This window comes from Capra hircus, chromosome 17, assembly GCF_001704415.2.
Source record: "Capra hircus breed San Clemente chromosome 17, ASM170441v1, whole genome shotgun sequence".
NCBI lineage: Eukaryota > Metazoa > Chordata > Mammalia > Artiodactyla > Bovidae > Capra > Capra hircus.
In genome coordinates this window covers 19,841,454-19,861,140 of record NC_030824.1, presented here as the reverse complement: position 1 = coordinate 19,861,140, position 19,687 = coordinate 19,841,454, and the positions used below count along the sequence as shown (strand labels likewise).

The 19,687-nt window shown below is 55.6% G+C and overlaps 1 protein-coding gene across 16 annotated transcripts in view; it reads left to right on the top strand.

Moving 5' to 3' along the window:
* NCOR2 (nuclear receptor corepressor 2) overlaps window positions 1–19,687 on the top strand; it is a 236,218-nt gene that overhangs the window by 127,165 nt on the left and 89,366 nt on the right. For 13 of the 16 annotated variants that reach the window (XM_018061381.1, XM_018061384.1, XM_018061387.1 and 10 more), the window contains 6 exons: window positions 833–899; window positions 8,836–9,008; window positions 10,167–10,260; window positions 13,362–13,540; window positions 17,036–17,090; window positions 19,475–19,573. In XM_018061381.1, coding sequence (XP_017916870.1) covers window positions 833–899; window positions 8,836–9,008; window positions 10,167–10,260; window positions 13,362–13,540; window positions 17,036–17,090; window positions 19,475–19,573 — 667 coding nt within the window. The remainder of the gene's footprint in view (window positions 1–832; window positions 900–8,835; window positions 9,009–10,166; window positions 10,261–13,361; window positions 13,541–17,035; window positions 17,091–19,474; window positions 19,574–19,687) is intronic. The other 3 variants (XM_018061395.1, XM_018061386.1, XM_018061396.1) reach the window with 1 other exon arrangement.

Below are 19,687 nucleotides of genomic sequence, written 5' to 3'. Positions count from 1 at the left end.
GGCTCCTTCCCCTCTGGGGCTCTGTCCTCATTTGGGATCTTATCCACTTCTCTCTCTATCTCCCCTTGCTTCTCTCTGGGCCTCTGTCTGTCCTTCTGCTTTCCTTTTCTCTCTCATTCCCGGTCTCGGTGTCTCTCTCTCTGCCCCTCTTTCTCTCTGAACCACCCACATCCGTCCCACCCCCTGGAAGTGCCCACTCCCCTCTGAGCCCGCGGTGCTATGTGTGGCCTCCTTGGTTAAGCACCCCGATGGTGGGAGGGGTCTGGCTTCACCAACCTGAGGCGTAAGACCCCTCGAGTGCTTCCTGGAGTTCCTGCTGCGCTGGCCCCCACCAGCCTGTCGCTGGCCTATCCATATCACCTCCATCCCAGGGGGGCAGAGCAGGGTCTTTCTTGGTTGGAGGTGGCTTGGGGTCACTGAGGCCAGACCTCAAGATCCTGCCTCTGTGTGGCTGCAGCTTTCGGGGGCTTAGTCTGCCCGGCCTGTGTTCCTGGTCTAAGGCTGTGGCTTTTTCTCTGTGGCTGATGAGAGAGGGGAGCTTGGGTGTGTGTAGGGGTGATGGCAGCTCTGGGGAGGGCAGGAAGTCACAGGACCTTGACCCTACTTCGGAGCCCTCTTTTCCTGCAGACCATGCTCAGCCAGAGTGTGGGTGGAGGGCACCTCCTATAGGGCAGAGCAAAGACACACATTGGGAGTATGTGGCTTGCCTCGGGGGATTATGGGGTCTCTTCCCTCACCGGAAGCCAGTGACGGGGCAAACTTCAGCGAGGGACGAAATTCCTGAAACCCTGCCTTTCTGACCTGCCCCGTTGGCTGTCTCCTTCTTGCTTAGAAACCAGGCGATGCGGAAAAAATTAATCTTGTACTTCAAGAGGAGGAATCACGCCCGGAAACAATGGGTAAGTCATCACTGGGGCCCCCAGCCCTAGAATCTCTTCTGCTGCCCCCTCCCTTCTGTGAGCCAGGCTTCCTGGAGAGTGGAAATGGTCCCCGCCACTCAGACCACGGCCCCTGGGACCCCTGGGTTCTGAGCCTGATTCCTAAGTGTCCAGGGCATGAAAAAAAGCCAAGGACAGCAAGAGAAGTAGGAAAAGACAGCAGCTGTTTTAGTGAAGCCGGGGGCTCGGGTTCAGCTGCCTCAAGGAAGCAAGGCTGTGGGCGTGAGCGGGTGCTGGAGACACTGCCCCTCCTTTTCCCACCTGGAAGAGGAGAAAGCATAACATTAGCTGGGAAACCTGGTCCCTTGTCAGAGGACCCACTGTGGATATTTTGGGCCGAGAGAGGTCTGCTGGCAGAGGTGGAGGACGGGGGTGGGCTGTGTGCTGGGTGATGGCAATGGCAGGGGATTCCCTGGGAAATGAGCCTTTCCCAGCCCACTGTGCTCGTTCTGGGCTCAGGAAAGTCAGGACCCGGAGAAGCAGTGAGGCCTCCTTGCAGCAGTACCACTCCTGCGTTCCGCTGCACGCACACTCCAGGCTCAGCTGGGAGGCAGTCCCAAAGCAGGGAGAGCACACGCCAGAGAACACGTTTAGCTGTGGTTTAGGATGCTCGTTTACATCGCTGGTTCGCTGGGGGAGGTTAGGGCTGAGGGATGGAGGCAGTGTTACCCGTTAGTATTCTTTCAGCTGGGAGAGGAAGAAAAGCTGGCTCAGATGGGCTTAACCAGTCAAAGAATTTCTGTAGCTGAGAGTCTACTGAGTGGAGTTCAGGAGTGGTTTGATCAAGGAGTGGTTTGATCAGGTTGTACCTGATCTGATGTACCTGAAGTCTATGCGGTTTCTTGGTGGGTGTTTTTTTTTCAACTCTGTATTAGCACATTAACAGACTGATTTTCCTTTGGGGCCTGAATTTCTGTAGCAGGCTTGGGGGCCAGAAAGAGAGAACTGCTGTTTCTTAGACCATCTCACAAAAGCTCGGATTGCATCACTTGAGGGCCCTGGACCCTTTGGAACAGCTTCTGAACCCACCCTGCTCTGGCCCTAGATGTCAGCTGGACCCTCAGAGAAGGGAGATACTTCTGTCCCAGATGCTGAAGGACTGAGAGGCTGGGGGCGGTGGGGGGCGGCAACACCTCTGGACTCTGGGGACCCATGGGGTAAGAAGCGGTGGGCTTCCCAACCTTTCCTTTCTTGACCTTCTCAGACTCCTAAATTGACTGGATGGTGACCAGAAGCACCCAACTGGGTAGATGGGGGTTCATGAAACAGGGCATCCTATGTTATTCACTGAATTAAGAAATATTTACTGAACACGTGCTGTGGGCCTGGTGCAGTGCTGAGCTGTGTTATGCTGAGTGGAGGAGAGGAGGGACAAGTGCCGGGCAGAGAAGTGGGGTGGGGGACAGCCTGGATGTACCACCTCAGAACTGAGAGAGGAATGACCAGAAAGGACTACCTGTGTGAGTATCTGGGGGTCTGAGTGTCAAGAAGCAGGTGCAGCAAGTGCAGAGGCCCTGAGGTAGGACCCAGCATGGGGTGACATGGGACAGAATGCAACAGGCAAGTTGGACTACAGCGCATGGGTGAGGAGACTGTGGTGGAGAACCTTTCTGTACTGGAGGGGAACATTTGGATTTTATTCCAAATACAGTGAGACAATTTATTCTTAATAAAGAATACAAAGTCTTCAAGGATTTTTAGTGATTCAGAAAACTTGACAGTCATGTAGGCAGTTTGACAGGATACAGTGAACGGCTATATGCCTACCATCTAGAATTCCTCATGGTTAACATTTCTCTGGGCTTCCCAGGGGGCGCTGGTGGTAAAGAACCCGCCTGCCAGTGCAGGAGACGGAGGAGATGCGGGTTTGATCCCTGGGTCGGGAAGATCCCCTGGAGGAGGGCATGGCTCCCCACTCCAGTATTCCTGCCTGGAGAATCCCATGCACAGAGAAGTCTGGTGGGCTACAGACCATGGGGTCGCAAAGAGTCAGACACAACCGAAGTGACTTAACGTGCACACACTGCTTTACATCCGCTTGGTGTGTATGTGTGTGTGTGTGTGAGTATGAATGTTTTTATATTGAACGCTTAGAAAGTAAGTGTGGATGCCCAGACCCTCACCTGTCATGCCTCTCTGTCTCTCTCTCTCGGATGAAGGAAATTCAGGAGCACACCTCAGGATGTACAGCTTTCCCGAGTAGTCCTGCCTGGGGGTGAAGGGCATGGTTGGGGAGGTCCTTTCGCTGGGGAGAAAGGAGATCTGATCTACATTTTAAAAGGATCCTGGTGGCTGCTGAGGGTGGAGTTGGGTGGACGTAAGTTCTTAAGAAATCTCCCAGGGCTCCTTGGAGGTCCTTTGAGGGGATGGAGGGGAAATGGGCTTATTTAAAAATAGGGGAAGAGGAACTGGAGACTTCTAAGAAACTCTGGGTGGCTTTGTGGCCAAGCTGAGCCCATCTTAAGAGAGGCTTTTGTGAAAATGAATTCGGGAAACCACAGAAACTGACAGAAGGGCATCAGGCATGATCTTGCTCTAGTTCTTATATAACGGGCCCCGAGGCCTGTGCATCGTTGTCAGGCGGGACCTGGAGGGGGCTTGGTCAAGACGTGCCCCTTCAGATCTGTGTGTTTCCCGCCTCCACCTGAGTCAGTTCTCCGGTGGAGCTCTCACTTTTCAGAGGTTTCTGGGACTGCGACCTAGCAGCCCAGGCTGCCCTGCATGCCTGCTCTGCCCAGAAAGCTGAGGCTCTGTACCCAGAGGGGTGCCCAACCCCAACAGGAACCCCCACCGGGCCTGCCCTATCCTTCCCTGAGCTTACCCCACGACCCTGGAAGCCAGATTGTGTGTGTGTGTGTGTGTGTGTGTGTGTGTGTGTGTGTGTGTGTGTTGGGGGAGGGGTGTAAGGCTGAGTCACTAATGTCCAGGTTCAAATCCCGTCCACCATACCTGCTGTGAGTGGTCCTGGGTGAGCTGTCTGGCCCCAAGCCTCGCTTTTCCTCATCTGTGAAATGGGGTCATGGTGGCGCTGCAGGAAGCACAGTGCCTGGCGGGGAGAGTGGGTGTGATTGACGGTGGCCCTGCAGAATGGGTTAGTCAGCGGTAAGCCCAGCCTGGACGGTGGGTGCATTCACTTCCTGAGGTGGCTGTAACAAATGGCCACAAACTAGGTGGCTGAGAAAACAGACATGTATACTCTCTGTGCTGGAGGCCAGAAGTTCAAGATGAAGATGTGGGCAGGGCCATGCTCCCTTTAGAGGCCCTAGGGGAAGCTCCTTCCTGCCTCTTCCAGTTCCTGGTGCTCCAGACGATTCTTGGCTGTGGCCACAGGACTCCCATCTTGGCCTCCGTCCTCACCTCCCCTTTCCCCTCTCTTCTCTTCCATGGACATCTGGCCCGGGGTCTAGTGTCTGTGTTAGTCCCTCAGTCATGTCCCGACTCTTTGCAATCCCACGGACTGCAGTAAGCCAGGCTTCCCTGTCCTTCACCATCTCCCAGAGCTTGTTCAAACCCATGTCCATGGAGTCGGTGATGCCATCCAACCATCTCATCCTCTGTCATCCCCTTCTCCTCCTGCTCTCCATCTTTCCCAGCATCAGGGTCTTTTCCAATGAGTTGGCTCTTTGCATCAGGTGGCCAAAGTATTGGAGCTTCAATATTGGTCCTTCCAATGAATATTCAGGGTTGATTTCCTTTAGGATGGACTGGTTTGATCTCACAGTCCAAAGGCTTCTCAAGAGTCTTTTCCAGCACCACAGTTCTTTTTTTAAGAGATGGCTAAATGAAGCACGTTCTGTATCCTCGGCACCTCTGATGTCCTTATGCTTCACATCTGGCTTTGTCCTGACTTGGCCCAGCATCTTCTTTTGCAGCCTGAGTGATGGGCCGCAGGACACAGGCTGGGAGATCCCCGGCCTGTCCCCTTCACCCATCGCTGAACACGCAGGACAGCCAGTGGGAGAACATTTCTCCGACTCCATGGCGCCTGAGCCGCTGAGCTCAGCGGAAGAAAGCCTTTAGGTGAGGCTGCAGGCTGGGCTCCCTGGGGGTATGGAGGGTGCCAGGTCACTAGGTGACCATAGAGATCGGCTTCCCTGGCCAGCCGGCTCCAGTCAGCTCCCTGGCACCTCTCTCTGTGTTCTCTGTTGGTTTGAGACTGTCTTCCTCAGTTTAGGGGGTTCCTCCTGGACACCCCATCTCTTATTTCCTCCCTAATTGTAGAGTTGCATCCTGCCACACCTGGCAGGGCAGACTGGTTCAAATCCTGGCTCTGCTCGGTGACCGGGGCAAATCACTGGACTCCTGGCCTCAGTTTCCTGTTTCATTCAGTGGGGACTGTAGGAACACCCACCTCATCAGGCTGCTGAACGAGAGGCTGCAAGCAGCATGCTTGGAGCAAAGCCCAGACTACCGTGGTTGCTCGGAACTGTCAGCCGCAAGACAACCCTCAAATTCAGAGGGACCCCAAATAGCCAAAACAGTCTTGAAAAAAACCACCAAGTTGGAAGACTCACTTCCTTATTTTAAAACATATTGAGGTGGTCCAGTGGTTAAGAATTCACCTTCCAACAGAGGGGATGTAGGTTCGATTCCTGGTCTGGGAAGATCCCTCATGCCGTGGGGCAGCTAAGCCCGTGTGCGGCAGCTACTGAGCCCATGCTTTAGAGCCCTCGAGCCGCAACTATTGATCCTGAGCATCCAGAGCCCACGCTCCACAACAAGAGAAGTCACTGCTCGCCACAGCTGGAGGAAGGCCACAGGTAGCAATGGAGACCTAGCACAGCCAAAGTTAAAAAGGAAATTTAAAAAACCCTGCAGAACTGCAGAAATCAGCACAGTGTGATTCTAGCCTAAGGACAGACACGGAGGACCGTGGAACAGACTAGAGAGTCTGGAATGAAGCCCTCACATCTGTGGCCGGTGGATTTTTGACAGGAGGCCAAGTCCACTCGGAGAGTTAGGACCGTCTCTTCAATAAATGGTGCTGAGACAGCAGGACGGTCAGACACGCGGGAATGGAGTTGGACTCCACCTCACAGAATTAACACACGCACTTACTCGAAATGAGCTAGAGACTTAAATGCAAGAGTGAAAGCCAGGGCTTCCCTGCTGGTCCAGTGGTTAAGAACTCAGCTGCCATTGCAGAGGACACGGGTTCAGTCCCTGGTCCAGGAAGATCCCACATTCCTTGGAGCAGCTGAGCCCCTGTGCCACCGCTACTGAGGCCTCTGCTCCTGGAACCCATGCTCCGCAACAAAGGAAGTCACTGCAGTGAGAAGCCTGTGCACTGCAGCTAGAGAGCAGCCCCTGCTTGTTGCAACTTGAGAAAGCCCGCATGGAGCAACAAAGACCCCACGCAGCCAAAAACAAATAAAATAAATCTTAAAAAAAAACCCCAAACCTCTAAAGCCATGCAATTAAGAAAAGCCCTGGTGGTGAATCTTGACAACCTTGGATTTGGCAGTGGCTCTTTGGTGCGACCTCCAAAAGCATGAGCAGCGAAAGGAAACGTAGACACGCTGGGCTTTATCAGAACAACCGTCCGGATCCTGACCGCCCGTCTGGACTGTGTGATCCAGGCCTGATGGCGCCCAAGCTCTGAGCTCCCACCTGGACAGAGGAGGGATGGTGGTCACGGGAAGGACTCGGCTCTGTGCCTGGCACGTGACGCAGTGGTCCTTAGGCCAGTGTCAGTGGTGATGTTGATGGTGATGGTGAAGCCGACGTTGCTGTTTATGATGGTGACGATAGTGATGGTGAAGATGATGGTGGTGATGGTGCTGGAACAAAGAATTCTCGCAGAGGGTGACAAACTGTGGTCACGGGGCCATCCTCCTTCTCCTCTGCATATTCTTGCCCCTGTCACCGGCAGGCTAGCTTAGCGGTGCTCCAGCCTCTGAAATGTAAGTGTGAGACAGTGTGTGAGTACCTGTGTGCTTGAGAGAGTGGGTGTGTGAGATTATGAGTGAGTGTGTGTGGTTTGTACTGTGAGTGAGAATATGTGTTACGTATTTGTCAGTATGAGTGTGTGCATGTGTATATGTGTGGGGATGTATGTGCTTCAGTGTGTGTGCATGTGTGAGCATATGTGTGTGGAAGTGCGTGTGTGATCCGTATCCTCCCCCGGCCAGCAGGGCCACCCAGGTGGAAACTCCTGGCAGGGTCATTGCTGCCCCAGGAGGGGCTGCAGCCACTGCCACGGGCTGTCCTGCGGTGCCCAGTGCCCTCAGCCCTCAGTGGACAGAGAGCACGCCCAGCACACAGGTGACAGCAGGTGGCACTGTGGTCAGATATGAAGGGGAACTTCCTCACGTTGAATAGTCCTCAGGAGCTGCTCGCGTCTTTGTGTGTGGTGACTGGGGCTGGGCAGTGTGACTGGTGACCCCTCGTGGCTGTTCTGTCCCTTTTGCTCTACAAGGGCCCCAGGCAGGGCCGGGTCATCTTGCTGGCCTCCCCTCCACTGGGCAGCTGGTTGGTGGCCCCGTGGGTTTCTTGCTCACCTTCATTGGTAACTGCATTTTTTTCTCTCTGCTGGTGTTTGGGTGAGCACGTTCTCACCTTTAGCCCATCTGACATTTCCCTGCTCTCACCCATCAGACCCAGGCCTCCTGAGCACCGCAGGACAGCCCGTGGCAGTGGCCACTGCCCCTCATGGGGCAGCAATGAATGACTCTGCCAGGATTTCCACCTGGGTGGCCCTGCTGGCTGGGGGAGGATACTGATCACACACTTACACTGAGAGGGTGGGGGGGGTCCCCTGCTCTGACGATGAGCTGAGTGTCCTTCATGTTGGTCCCACCCCAGGAGTGCTGTCTGCAACATGTTGAAACGAACACATGTGGCCATTGCATGCTGCTAGAACTTGACCTCCCAAGGGTTCTTGGGGCAGCCCGGTATGTGTGGCGCCCCCGCTAGCTGGGGATCGAGTTCTGCTCCTCCTCATAAATGGCCTGACAGCCCCCTGGGGACTGTCAATGCTGCTGGGTTTGTTGAGGACCAGGGTCACAGACTGCCTTGGTCAGAAGCTGAAATTCAGGGTGGGATGGGGTGTCTGGGCACGAAGACCAGAGACAGGCTTTCTGATTATGCTGAAGTGTCGAGAAGGCACTTAAGCGAAACTCCCAGACCGTGCCATCTGTCCACGGCAGCTGTTAGAGATGGGGAGATTGGGTCTCAAGAGCAGCCGGACGCTTCCTGCCTGCTTGAGGTCTGGGTCACCTTGGAGACTCGGAAGCCAGGCAGCTTACATTCTGGGCTGAGCAGGGGTCTTTTCTCTAAGGAAGGACTTGTATACAGCAGGAAGCACTGTGGTTAGACTCAGAGAGGGACTTCCTTGTCATGAACGGACAGCAGCTTGAGTCTTTACACCCAGTCCTTGGATCTGGGGAGCATGGCTGGGCCTGAGGCTGGGGGATGAGGAACTATTCAGAAAGAGAATGCTTTCTACGGGGCCGCCCCAGGTCTGACGGGCACCCCAGAGCTGCACCATCTGACACAACTTACAGTGATGGAAATGGTCTGTGCACAATGCCCACTGCAGACAGTAGCCCTGGCCCCAGTGGCAGGGGGACCAGGGACCTGAATTTAAATACGACTTAGTTTTACATGATTCAGCTTTAACGGCCACATGTGACTGGAAGCGTCTGTATACTATAAGGCCTTTCTAGAGGAAGGCTGGGGGTGGGGGTGGCCCACTCCCCAAGGAGCAAGGCAGCCAGGTCCTTAGGGCAGACAGTGGCCTGGGTCTGCCCCGGTCTCTGCGTGATCGTGTGTCTGCCCGTGCACCTGTGTGTGATCGCACACCTGCCCGTGCGCACGGCAGAGCAGGGAGCCCTGGGGTGCTGAATGTCGGATACAGGAGGAGCAGCTGCCACAGGGCTCCCCCGCGTCTCCCCAGGAACAGAAGTTCTGCCAGCGCTATGACCAGCTCATGGAGGCCTGGGAGAAGAAGGTGGAGCGCATCGAGAACAATCCCCGGCGGCGGGCCAAGGAGAGCAAGGTGCGCGAGTACTACGAGAAGCAGTTCCCTGAGATCCGCAAGCAGCGGGAGCTGCAGGAACGCATGCAGAGGTGAGCTGAGGGCCGGGCCCACTCGCGCCCCTCACCCTCCTCCTCTCCACACCACCCCCACCCGCCACCGCCTCCTTCCCTGCCTCCCAGGACCTGGGGCCGCTTGCGGCACTGTCCGCAGAGGACCCCTGGCTGGCATGAAAAGGAAACCACGGCAGGTCTCGAATTGCACCCCAAGGGCCGAGTTAAGGCCTCGGGTGTGTCACTCAGCACCTGCCTGGCCTTAACACTTCTTGGAAAGAAACTTAAATCCATTTTGATGGAGTGAGCTCTCCTTCCGGTATGCCATGGGCTGGTACCCACCCCAGCTTTGTTCATTTACGTGGCCCCCGAGTGTGAGATCCCTGGTGTAAGTCAAAGGGAAAGGATGCTGGTCACACGTGGCGGGCATAAGGACTGGGTGCAATCCTGTGTCGGAGTGCCCAGCACACAGAAGGTGCTTGGTGGCATGTGAGTGCAGTTTCTATTGTCACACAGATAAGGCAATGGGCTGTGAGCAGGGATGATGGACTTCACTCTTTCTTTTTTTAAACAAATAGATGAAAATTTATTATTGTATGATTCTTAGTTTTAAGTTATTCCTGCATGTTGTCTCCTCTTTCCATTAAAGCCCTTGATTATTTGCCATGGGTCTTTTTGTGTTTTTTGGCCACACCACATGTCATGTAGGATCTTAGTTCCCTGACCAGGGATCGAACCCATGTCCCCCACCACAGTGGAAGCTCAGAGTCTTAACCGCTGGACCGCCAGGGAAGTCTCTGGATCTCACTCTTTACTGGATGCTCACATCCCATGTCTCACTGAATGCCTGCTCCCAGTCCTGGGAGCCAGGCACCACCTTATCCCCAGGTTACATGGGAGGACATGGAGCCAGAGGCTGTGAAGAGGCAGGGCTGGACTTTGTACATGGATCTGTGTAGCTGGTCTTTTGTGAGGGGCATCTTAGGAGAGAAAAAGCGTTCTGGCATTTTCTGGGTGAGAGTGGGGATGCTCCATCCCTCCCCCAGACCCCTCAGCTTGGGGCCATCCGTGTGGGTGTGGGAGGCCTGGCTCCTCCCCGCTGCCCACACGCTGCCTCTGGGGAAGTTGTGGGCTCGGGGCTGTGCCGCTGCACCGGCTGCGAGGGGCCGGTCCTGAGTGTGTGCCTTCGATCTCCAGCAGGGTGGGTCAGCGGGGCAGCGGGCTCTCCATGTCGGCCGCCCGCAGCGAGCACGAGGTGTCCGAGATCATCGATGGCCTCTCGGAGCAGGAGGTAAGTCCTTGACCCCAACCTCAGCTCCACCCACTGTGTGCCCTGTCCAGGGAGAGGGTCCGGCAGGAAACAGAATTCATCAGAATTCCAGATGGTTGAGATCAAGGGCTTGATACTGAATGTGGGGTGGAACCGAGGAGGGATGGGGAGGCCCCAGGGGAGTAGCCATTGGCTGTCCCCGGGCCTGCAGGCTGAGCGGGGAGAGAGGCCTTCCTGGGCCATGCAGGAGGGGCCACCTGGCAGGACGTGGCCAGGAAGGGTCACAGCCGGGGCCCCGTCGTGACACCATGGCAGAGTAAGTAGCCTGGCCTCTCGCTCCTCCCCCACTCTCTGGCTGCTTTCAGTGCTTCCCATTGGCTGAACCCGACCCGAAGCCAGAGGGCACAGGAGCCCGAGGGTGGCGGTTTGTAGGTCAGCCTCCCAGTTGTCCAGAACCAGGGTCAGAGGGGGGTTTCCCAGCTCACCAGCTGTTCACCAAGCTGGGGACCTTCTATCAAGAGTTTCCAGGTGACCTATCAGCCAGGTGACCCTGGCTCTGGTCACTGGAGCCCAGAGGTGGCCAGGGAGCAGAGGGAGGAGGCATTTGCTCCTGGGGCAGGGCTGGTACAGGCCTGTCCCCTCCCAAGTCTTACAAGCATTTCATGTGTCAGTTCCCCATCCCCCCCTCCATGTTCTCAACATCACAGGGGAAAGGAGGGGGCCTCGCAAAAGGAGGGGAGCACATTCTTCCTCCCCCGGGCCTTGTGTCCAGGGAGAGCTTTTGTCCAGCTGGGAGGTATTACAACTCCAGATCAGTGCAGTCACCGCTCACAAGCTGCATGTGGCTATTTAAATGGAAATGACCAGAAACGAAATAAAATAAAAAACTCAGTTCCTCCGGTGTCACCAGACACATTGCAAGTGCTTAGAAGCCACGTGTGGTTAGTGGGCCCGTGCTGCACAGAGCAGACCATAAAACCTGCATCGCTGCAGAACATTCTATTGGGCGGTGCTGGCCTAGGCCACTGAGTCTCATATGGGACAGACTTAAGAGTCCTGGGGAGGGGACGTCCAGCTTGAATTGTGATTTCCCAGGCCTGCACCCCCAGCGGTTCTGATTTAGCCAGTCTAGGGTGGCAGAACTCAGAACTCTGCATTTTCACCAGGCTGTTCATGCAAGTTTGACACAGGTAGTTCGGACTCTCTGGCTATTTAAAAAAAAAGAGCCTTCATTTTATTTTTATAAATTTTAATTAAAAAAATAATTTTTTTCTTGTCCGCGCCTGGCAACATGACAGATCTTAGATCCCCAACCAGGGATCGAACCTCTGCCCCCTGCATTGGAAGGAGGAGTCTTAACCACTAGACCGCCAGGGAAAAGTGTGAAAGCCAAAGTGTCAGTTGTTCAGTCATGTCCGACTCTTTATGACCCCATGGACTGTAGCCCGCCAGGCTCCTCTGTCCATGAGATTCTCTGGGCAAGAATACTGGAGTGGGTTGCCATGCCCTCCTCCAGGGGATCTTCCCGACCCAGGGATTGAACCTGGTCTCCTGCATTGCATGCAGATTCTTTACCATCTGAGCTACTAGGGGAGCCGAAGTCCAAGCCTTTGTCTTAAAACCTCACATGATGTGGCCCTGTTTTGAACACCATCTAGTCTGCAGAAAGCAGAACTCGGAATGCCTTTGTCCACACCTGTGGGTTTGCTCCGGCTCCTGTCCCGCCGATGGTGGCCAAGTACACAACCCACATTGGCACGTGGAAGCAGGAAGAGGGTGACCCTTTCCTGCAGGCTCCCTGCTTGATGCAGGGTGCATGGCATCTCAGCTGATTCAGTGTCCGGCACCACCCCCATCCCAGAAGACCACTTCCCCAGCTCCTGGCCACATGAGAGTGCAGCCACCAGGGTCCTTGGGGAGGTTGAGGGGACAGTGTTTAAGGGTGATGGTCAGAAAGGGAATTCAGGGCAGCAACTGTTCACCCAGTCCAGGCTGACCTGAGGTTCCCTGGGAGGGTGGCAAGGAGGGGACTGGACAGGAAAAGAGATGCTCGCAATTTTGGGGGAGCTTGCAGTAGTCAGGATGTGAGCCCACTGTGGATGGAACCATGGAGTAGGGTGGGGGTTCCTGCCAAGAGGAACCCGGCTTGGATCTGCCAGGACTATGTGTCTCGTGCAGGCGAGGGAGATAAGAAGGTGATGGTATTGGAGGGCTGCTCAAGTGCTGGGGAGGCTCAGGCCTCCCTGGGAGTCCTCCTCTCAGCCAAGGTCAGGGCTGTGCCCCCATTGCGCTCCCCTGCTTCTGTTGGGAATCCCCAGCACTGAATGGAGTGCTTAGATGTGGGAGGCTGGGCAGCGGATCCTTTGAACCGGCTGACCTTGGCTGGGCTGGGGCCCTCGCCTGCCTCCGGAGATTGGTAATTAATCGCCAGTAATGGGCTGGCTGCAGAGATTTGGGGAAATGAGTCCAGCTGAGTGGCGGCTCTGAGCCTCTTAATAGCTGCCCCGATGCATTAGGAGCGAGCCCGCCTGACTCCTGCCATGCACAGGGCTGGGCAAGCTTGGTCCCCAGTGGGCACACTTGAAGGAGCGGGATCCGGGGCTGGAGGTGGATGGCTGGTGAGGAAATGGTTCTGCAGCCTCGCTGGGCCCTCCCAGAGCAAGGCAGCCCCTCGCCCCACCCCACATGCCCTCTGAACCCAGGGTGGGGGTGGGCAGCCCCGTCCCTGAGCCAGCCAGGTTGCACATCTTCCTTGCAGTGTTTTATGGCACTTGCATTTCTAAAGGGAAGATTCATCACTCCCCTCTTACTGCAGATAAGGTGACTGCTGCTCTCTGTTGAATTTACAGCCCTGCCCACCATAAACCTGTCTGGGGCTGCCTTTACATTCTCCCTTCCCCCTGCACGGGCCTGTTCTTATTTTTTAACCCATCATGCGCTTTCTCTCTGGTTTTGTGTTTTCCCATTCTGACTTGGAGCATCCCTACCCTCTGCTCATTCACTTGGGTTCCTCTGTGCTGGCGGGAGCACCCCGTCCCCTCCCCCGCCCAGTCCCCAGCCCCTTGTCGTCTTGCATTTTCCGACCAGGGAGGTGCCCTCCGTCATCTCCATTTTCCTTCCAGAACCTGGAGAAGCAGATGCGTCAGCTGGCCGTAATCCCGCCCATGCTGTACGATGCCGACCAGCAGCGGATCAAGTTCATCAACATGAATGGGCTCATGGATGACCCCATGAAGGTGTACAAAGACCGCCAGGTCATGAACATGTGGAGCGAGCAGGAGAAGGAGACCTTCCGGGAGAAGTGAGTCCCCTGTTGGTGGGGTGGGGGGGGCCCTGGCCAAGGCCACCCTCCCCTACCCTGGGAAGCCTGTCCTGTTGAGGTTTGCCCTGGCTTCCCAGGGCTGTGACGACAAGTGACCACCAACTGTGTGGCTCACAACAGCTGGAATGTATTCTCCCACAGTTCTGGAGGCCGGCAGTCTAAGATCAAGGTGCGGGCGGGGTGGTTCCTTCTAGAGGCTCCGAGGGAGGGTCCCTTCCAGCCTGGTTGCCAGCGGTGGCTGGAGATCTCTGTCACCCCTCTGCTTGCAGATGGATCCCTCCGTCTCAGCTGTCTTCACGTGGTCTTGTTTCCCGTGTGTCTCTCTGTGTCTTCTCCTTTTCCTATAAATTCACCAGTCACATTGGATTCAGGGCCCAACCTACTCTAGTATGACCTCATCTTAACTAATTATATCCACAAAGATCTCATCGCCAAATAAGGCCACATTCTGAGGTTCTGGGAGGACAAGATATTTGGGGGGACACTATTCGGACCAGTAGGGTGTCAGGGAAGCTTTATGTGAAATGAGTCAGTGAGTATTAGAAGAACAAGGCAGGAAGACCTTCGAGGCTGGGCTGAAGGCTGGGGCAGGGGCATGTGGCTGGCTGGTAGCTTTGGTTTTCGTTTTATCTGGAAAGTGGCTATTGGTTGAGCACCTCCTTCATCACAGACGCTAAACAGATGTCTTCTGGGGATTGTGCATTTGTCCCGCTTATCCCCCATAACAGCATTACCCATCCCCATTACACAGAGGAGGAAGCAGAGGCTCAGAGAAGTTTAGACACTTAACAAAGGTCACACAGCTTGCAAAGGGTGGAGGCAGGATTCAGAATCCCCCAGCTTCAGGTCAGGGGCTCAGCTGCAACTGGGAGGCTTGTCGGGGGAGAGGGAAGATGGAACCAGGGAGTAGGGAGCGCTTTGGGAAGCAGAGGCAGGATCTAGATGCTCAGAGGTGAAGCTGGGGCTTCTGAAATGGAAGAGCAGAATGACTGTTTTGGGGAGATGAGTGAAGGGCCAGATGGAGAAAGCCCTCCTTTCCCCAACTAGATTCAAAAGGTGTGTCCCAGGGAAGCCCATCCTGAGCACATTGCACCTTCACAGCACTGAGGACCCTCTGAAGCAAAAGGGTGGGAAACTGAGGGACAGGTGGAGACCTTAGTGCTCAACCAGGAGGGTGTTGGGGGCTTAGCTGCTGGATGTCCACGCCTACCACCTCTTTCATCACCAAGAGAGTTTCCTCAAAAAAGATGACCTGCATGGGTCATTAACTTAACTTCTCCAGCTACCCGCTGTGGTTCCAGGCCATAGGGGCTGGGGCTCTCTCTGCCCTTCGCAGGGTCAAGTGACCCCAAAATGCCAAACTAGGCTCCCGAGATGGGGATGCTTCTGGGTCACCCCAGGGCTGGGGTGCGTCAGCTAGTGCAGTCACCAGGACTTGGAAATGCAGGAAAAGCGACTGAAGAGGCTCTCGTATGGAAAGTATTGTGTTTTTGTTGTTGTTTTTTAAATGGCTTTTGATTATGGAAATTCTAAAACATACATAAAAATAGAGGGATGGTATAATGCCCCCTTGAGCACCTAACACAGATTCAGCAGTCTTCCACAGGAAAGAGGGCTTTGGGAGCGATTTCCCCATGTGTTCAGGGACTACTGCTCAGAGACAGGAAACCCAGGTACTTAGTGGCTCCTTTCTAGGTCCTCATGCTCACAGATGTGCTTGCCCTGCCATTGAATCAAGTTCTCTCTATTAGATGTTTTACACTGTAAGAACCAATTATAGTATGGTCATGGATTCCAAGAATTACTGTTGCATTAGATATTTAAATCCCCCTAACATGTTTCCTATTTTTATTTATGCTTTTTTTTTTTTTTTTAAAGATGTTTCTGGAGGTGCTTTCTGTGTTTTGGCCTTTCTGGAGTTTTCCTGTTCTGACCTAATGATTGTATACTGTTAATACAGTAGCTTAAGAATGGGGGACCCAGGCTGGGCTGATGTGGGCTGAGACCCAAGTTGGCAGCTTGTGTCTTTCAGGGTCCCAGGTGATCGCTCCTTTTCAGTGGAAGTTATAGCACTCAGGGCCTTTGAAAATTGTGTGTTAGTGCTGTAGAGCTCACTTAGTGGCCTTGTGATTTCGAACAGCCACTTCTCCTCCCTGAGCCTCAGTTTCCATATCTGTAAAATGGGTGTAGCCTCAGTGCTTCCTTGTGTGGCTGTCGAGGTGCCCCATGTCAGAGTAAATTCTCAGTAAACATCCCCAGAGGATACAGGTGTAAGTTGGAGGGAGGTGAACAGTTGACCTAAGGGAATCCTCTGAGTTTGCTTCTTGGTCTCCTGACGGCTCCATCTCTGCTTGGGGAAACCCCGAGGAAGGGATATTTTGGGGGGGTGGGGAAGGAAGTGTCACAGGGGCAGGGAGAGAAAGGGAAGATTCTGTCTGTCTGGAAAATCAGGGCGTTAGGCCGCCTCCAGCTCTGCAAGCTGCCTGAGGCGGGCTTGCAGGCCGGGAAGCCTGCCTGACTCGCGGCTTCCTCTGGGAAGACAGAGAGGCTGTTCCGGATTCTCCAGTGTCTGGTTGGGGAGCCGGGGAGGGGCCGGCTGGCCTCCAGCCCAGCCATCTGGAGGGCTGGGCAGGATGATCGCCAGCCCTGGCCCGGACTCCCTGGGGGTGGGGGTGGGGGACCCGGGGCCCCTGCCTCCCCAGCAGCCTCTTCCCTCCCCAGGGAGGCTGCGGGGTGGTGGTGTGTCGTGGCGGGGGGGGGGGGGCGGGGGGAGCAGCCAAGGCCCCGCCCAGCATCCCCGGGGCCCCAGCAGCCGTGACCCACATCTCCACCCCCGCCGTCCGCCTGCTCCTGTGGCCCTGACATTTCAGCCTGGCCGAGCTCTTTCCCAGTGATTGTCTCTCGGCTTCGCAGGAAGCCAGTTGGTGGGGCGCCAGTTCCCCGCCACCCCTCCAACTTCGGTCCCTTCTTGCCGCCTCCTGGGCTGGCTTGCCTCCTGCTCGCCTCCCCGCGGGCACTCGGAGCCTCTGCTCCCATCTCTCCCGGGGAGGCCCGGCAGCCTCGAGATTCTGCGCCGTCACCTCGCCCGTGGGGGCCCCGTGTGGGCCGGGCGAGGCCCAGCTTCCCAGGCCCAGCCGGAGATAGAAACAAAAGCAGATTTTTTAAAGGGGGGGAACCCCACCACAGGGCTGCATGTAATGTCCTCATTTTTCCTGGAACCCGCCTTTAGCAGGACAAACAAATGTATTTTCAAAGGCGCTAAAACTAGTGACTCACTCCAAGAAACGCCCTCTCTTACCCCTCGGTCCCGCCCGCCGCGGCCCTTCCCACACCCCCCTGGGCTTAATTGCTCCGAGTGGGGCGGCGCCCGTCCAGCCGGGCCCGCGGAGATGGCAGGCGCCCGGGAGCTCGGCGGCCGCCCAGCCGGGCAGCCCCCCTCGGCCTGGTCTCAGGCCCGCCCTTCTCTCCTCGCAGATTCATGCAGCACCCCAAGAACTTCGGCCTGATCGCATCATTCCTGGAGAGGAAGGTGAGTCTGCCCAGGAGTGCAGCGCCGCCCGCCCCTCCCCGTTCCCCTCTGGCGTCCACTCCTGCGGGTAGCCGCTTGGGCTGCTGGTGAAGGACCCTCCCTCCCCACCCACGAGGCCTCTGCCTGCCGGCCCCTTGCTCTCCTTGCTGTGTCTGACAGCGCTTTCCTCCTGCCTCCCTCCTGGGAGCAGCCACAGGCCCCGCCCCAGCCTCCCGGGCCCTCGGGGGCGGAGCTCCAGGCTGGGAAACCCCAGGAGAGTTGTGGGCACCAGCTCCTCCTCCGACGTGGCAGCGAGCATCCTGGCAGATTGGGCCTGGGTTCTAGAAGCTGTGCTGTGCCTGGCATCCTAATTAAGGCTTATGGGCAAGAGTGCTGGTCTTCCAGGGCACTGGATGGAATGACCTTTCTAGGTCCCTCTGATGGCCTCTATGCTGACACACCTTATGCCAAGCCAGGCGTGTGGCTGGCAAAGTCCTCATCCCCTTTGGATAAAACCGGATGGAGAACTGACACTCGAGCTTCACAGGGGTGGTGCCCTTCTCTGCTCCAGCTCCCTATTGGCAGGTGGACACAGAACGTCCTAGGGAATGGTAACGCCCCCTTTTGTGCACCCACGAGGCTGGGCTGAACGCGGCCCTAGGTCAGAGTCTGCCATTGGGCCCTAGCATCATCGGGGTGGAGCCAGACAAGCTTCCTGCAAAGGTTTACTTTCTGGAGCTGCTTGTCTGGGTGTTTAAAGCAGCATTTCCCCGAATCTTGTTTCTCAGTGTGGGGGTGTCTGCCCACCCCTAGCTTTGCAAACACCCTGCTAGTGGAGGCCTCATGCTTCCTAATTTTGGGAGGGCAGTTGGAGCAGAATCCAGGCGGGTGTTTTAAAGGGTAACAGTTGTTCCCAGCATCTGCCCTTAATGAACTGATACCCATAGAAGGAGGGAGATGGGGCAGCGTCGGGAAGCGAAATCTCTCCCGGCCTGAAAAACCAGTGTAGAGAAGCAAGCCCATAAATAGCCTCTCCCCTGAGGTAGTGACAGCTTCTTACTAGGGGTGTGGACAGTGCAGGAGACTCTAGGTTGGGGCTCCCCGGAGATTCAAGGAGGGATTTCAGACGTTGGTAATTGAGCAGCGCTGTTTGAATGAGGAAATCAGAGGTCTCTATGCTGGAGAATAAACTTTATGGTGTTCTTTGGCTAAGAGGCAGCCCAAGCTAAGACTCAAATAGAGCTTCTAGAAGGGTCTAAGCTGGAGCCTCCTGCTGTGCCTCTGGGGACTGGTGTGTCCTGACAGTGAGTGAGGCCAGTAGCAGGGTGGGAGCCCAGTGGACTGGCCAGCTCGTGCCCACCTACAGGGCCAGCCCATTGGTTATCCAATGCAGGAAGGCACTCTTCGTGAATTGTTCAAGGGGAAGTCAGACACCCACATCCCCCAGTGTGCAGATATTGGCATCTGATTATAAAATGTTATTCCGAACTATTTTGCGGGCCGTGTGTGTGGTCAGGTTTAGCCTGGGAGCCACCTCTGTTCACAGTCCGTTCCAGGAAGTAGATGAGGACACAGGGGTTTGAGGCCCAGCCCGCCTCTGCACCCAGCAGCCCTCATGGATTGCCCCTCAGAGGCGAGTTCCTGGCTTGGCACCAGCTCCGAGCATCACAGAAACATTTTACATCATGTCAGTAATGGCTGCCGGCATAAGCGAGCTGTCACCTGGAGTGGGCCCAGGTGGTGGCATCATCGCATTCTGTCCTCCAGTTGCTCTCTGTGGATAATGCCTTCTTACTGATCTCATTTGGACAAGGAGGAGGTGGTGGAGTTCAGAGAGAAACAGCCACTTACTCAGCAAGCAGAGGTGTCAGGTCCACATGGAAAAGACCACGACAGAGAAAAGACAGAAAGGTCCCAAGAGATGAAGAGTCATATGGGGACATTAGTCAGGCTGGATGCACGAAGCTTGGAAGAGGTTACTCGGGGCCTCAAGTATTAGGGGGGAGGAAACTGGCGTGAGAGAAAGGAGACCCCAGACCCCAGCTGGGGAGCTGGAAGCCTTGTTCCCAAGTGGATGGCAGGTGACGGCTTTATCGGCGCGACTGCTGATAGTAGCAGCGCCCACCATACGGAGAGGTCACACATTTGCAGTGCGTGCTCTGTGGTCCTAAGTCCTTTACACGTACGTATATTAACTTACTCGGTCTTCATGACAAACCTATGAAGTGTGTGGTAAAGTACTCCCATGACACAGGTGAGGAAACCAAAGCCCAGAGAAGTTCAGTAAAATAGCCAGGGTCGCCCAGCCAGTGTGTGGAGGAAGTGGGATTTGAACCCAGGCTTCCTGCTCCAACTGCCCACACTGCACACTCCTCAGAAGTCTTTTCTCTCTCTCTGTCCTGCAGACAGTGGCTGAGTGTGTCCTCTATTACTACCTGACCAAGAAGAATGAGAACTATAAGAGCCTGGTGAGGCGGAGCTACCGGCGCCGAGGCAAAAGCCAGGTGAGAAGGGGGCAGTGTTGGGATGGGTTCCCAGCATGCTCTGCGGCCAACTCCCAGCATGCTTGGCAGCTGGCAGCCCTGACTGCTGCTCGCGGTGATGTTTCCACATATGTC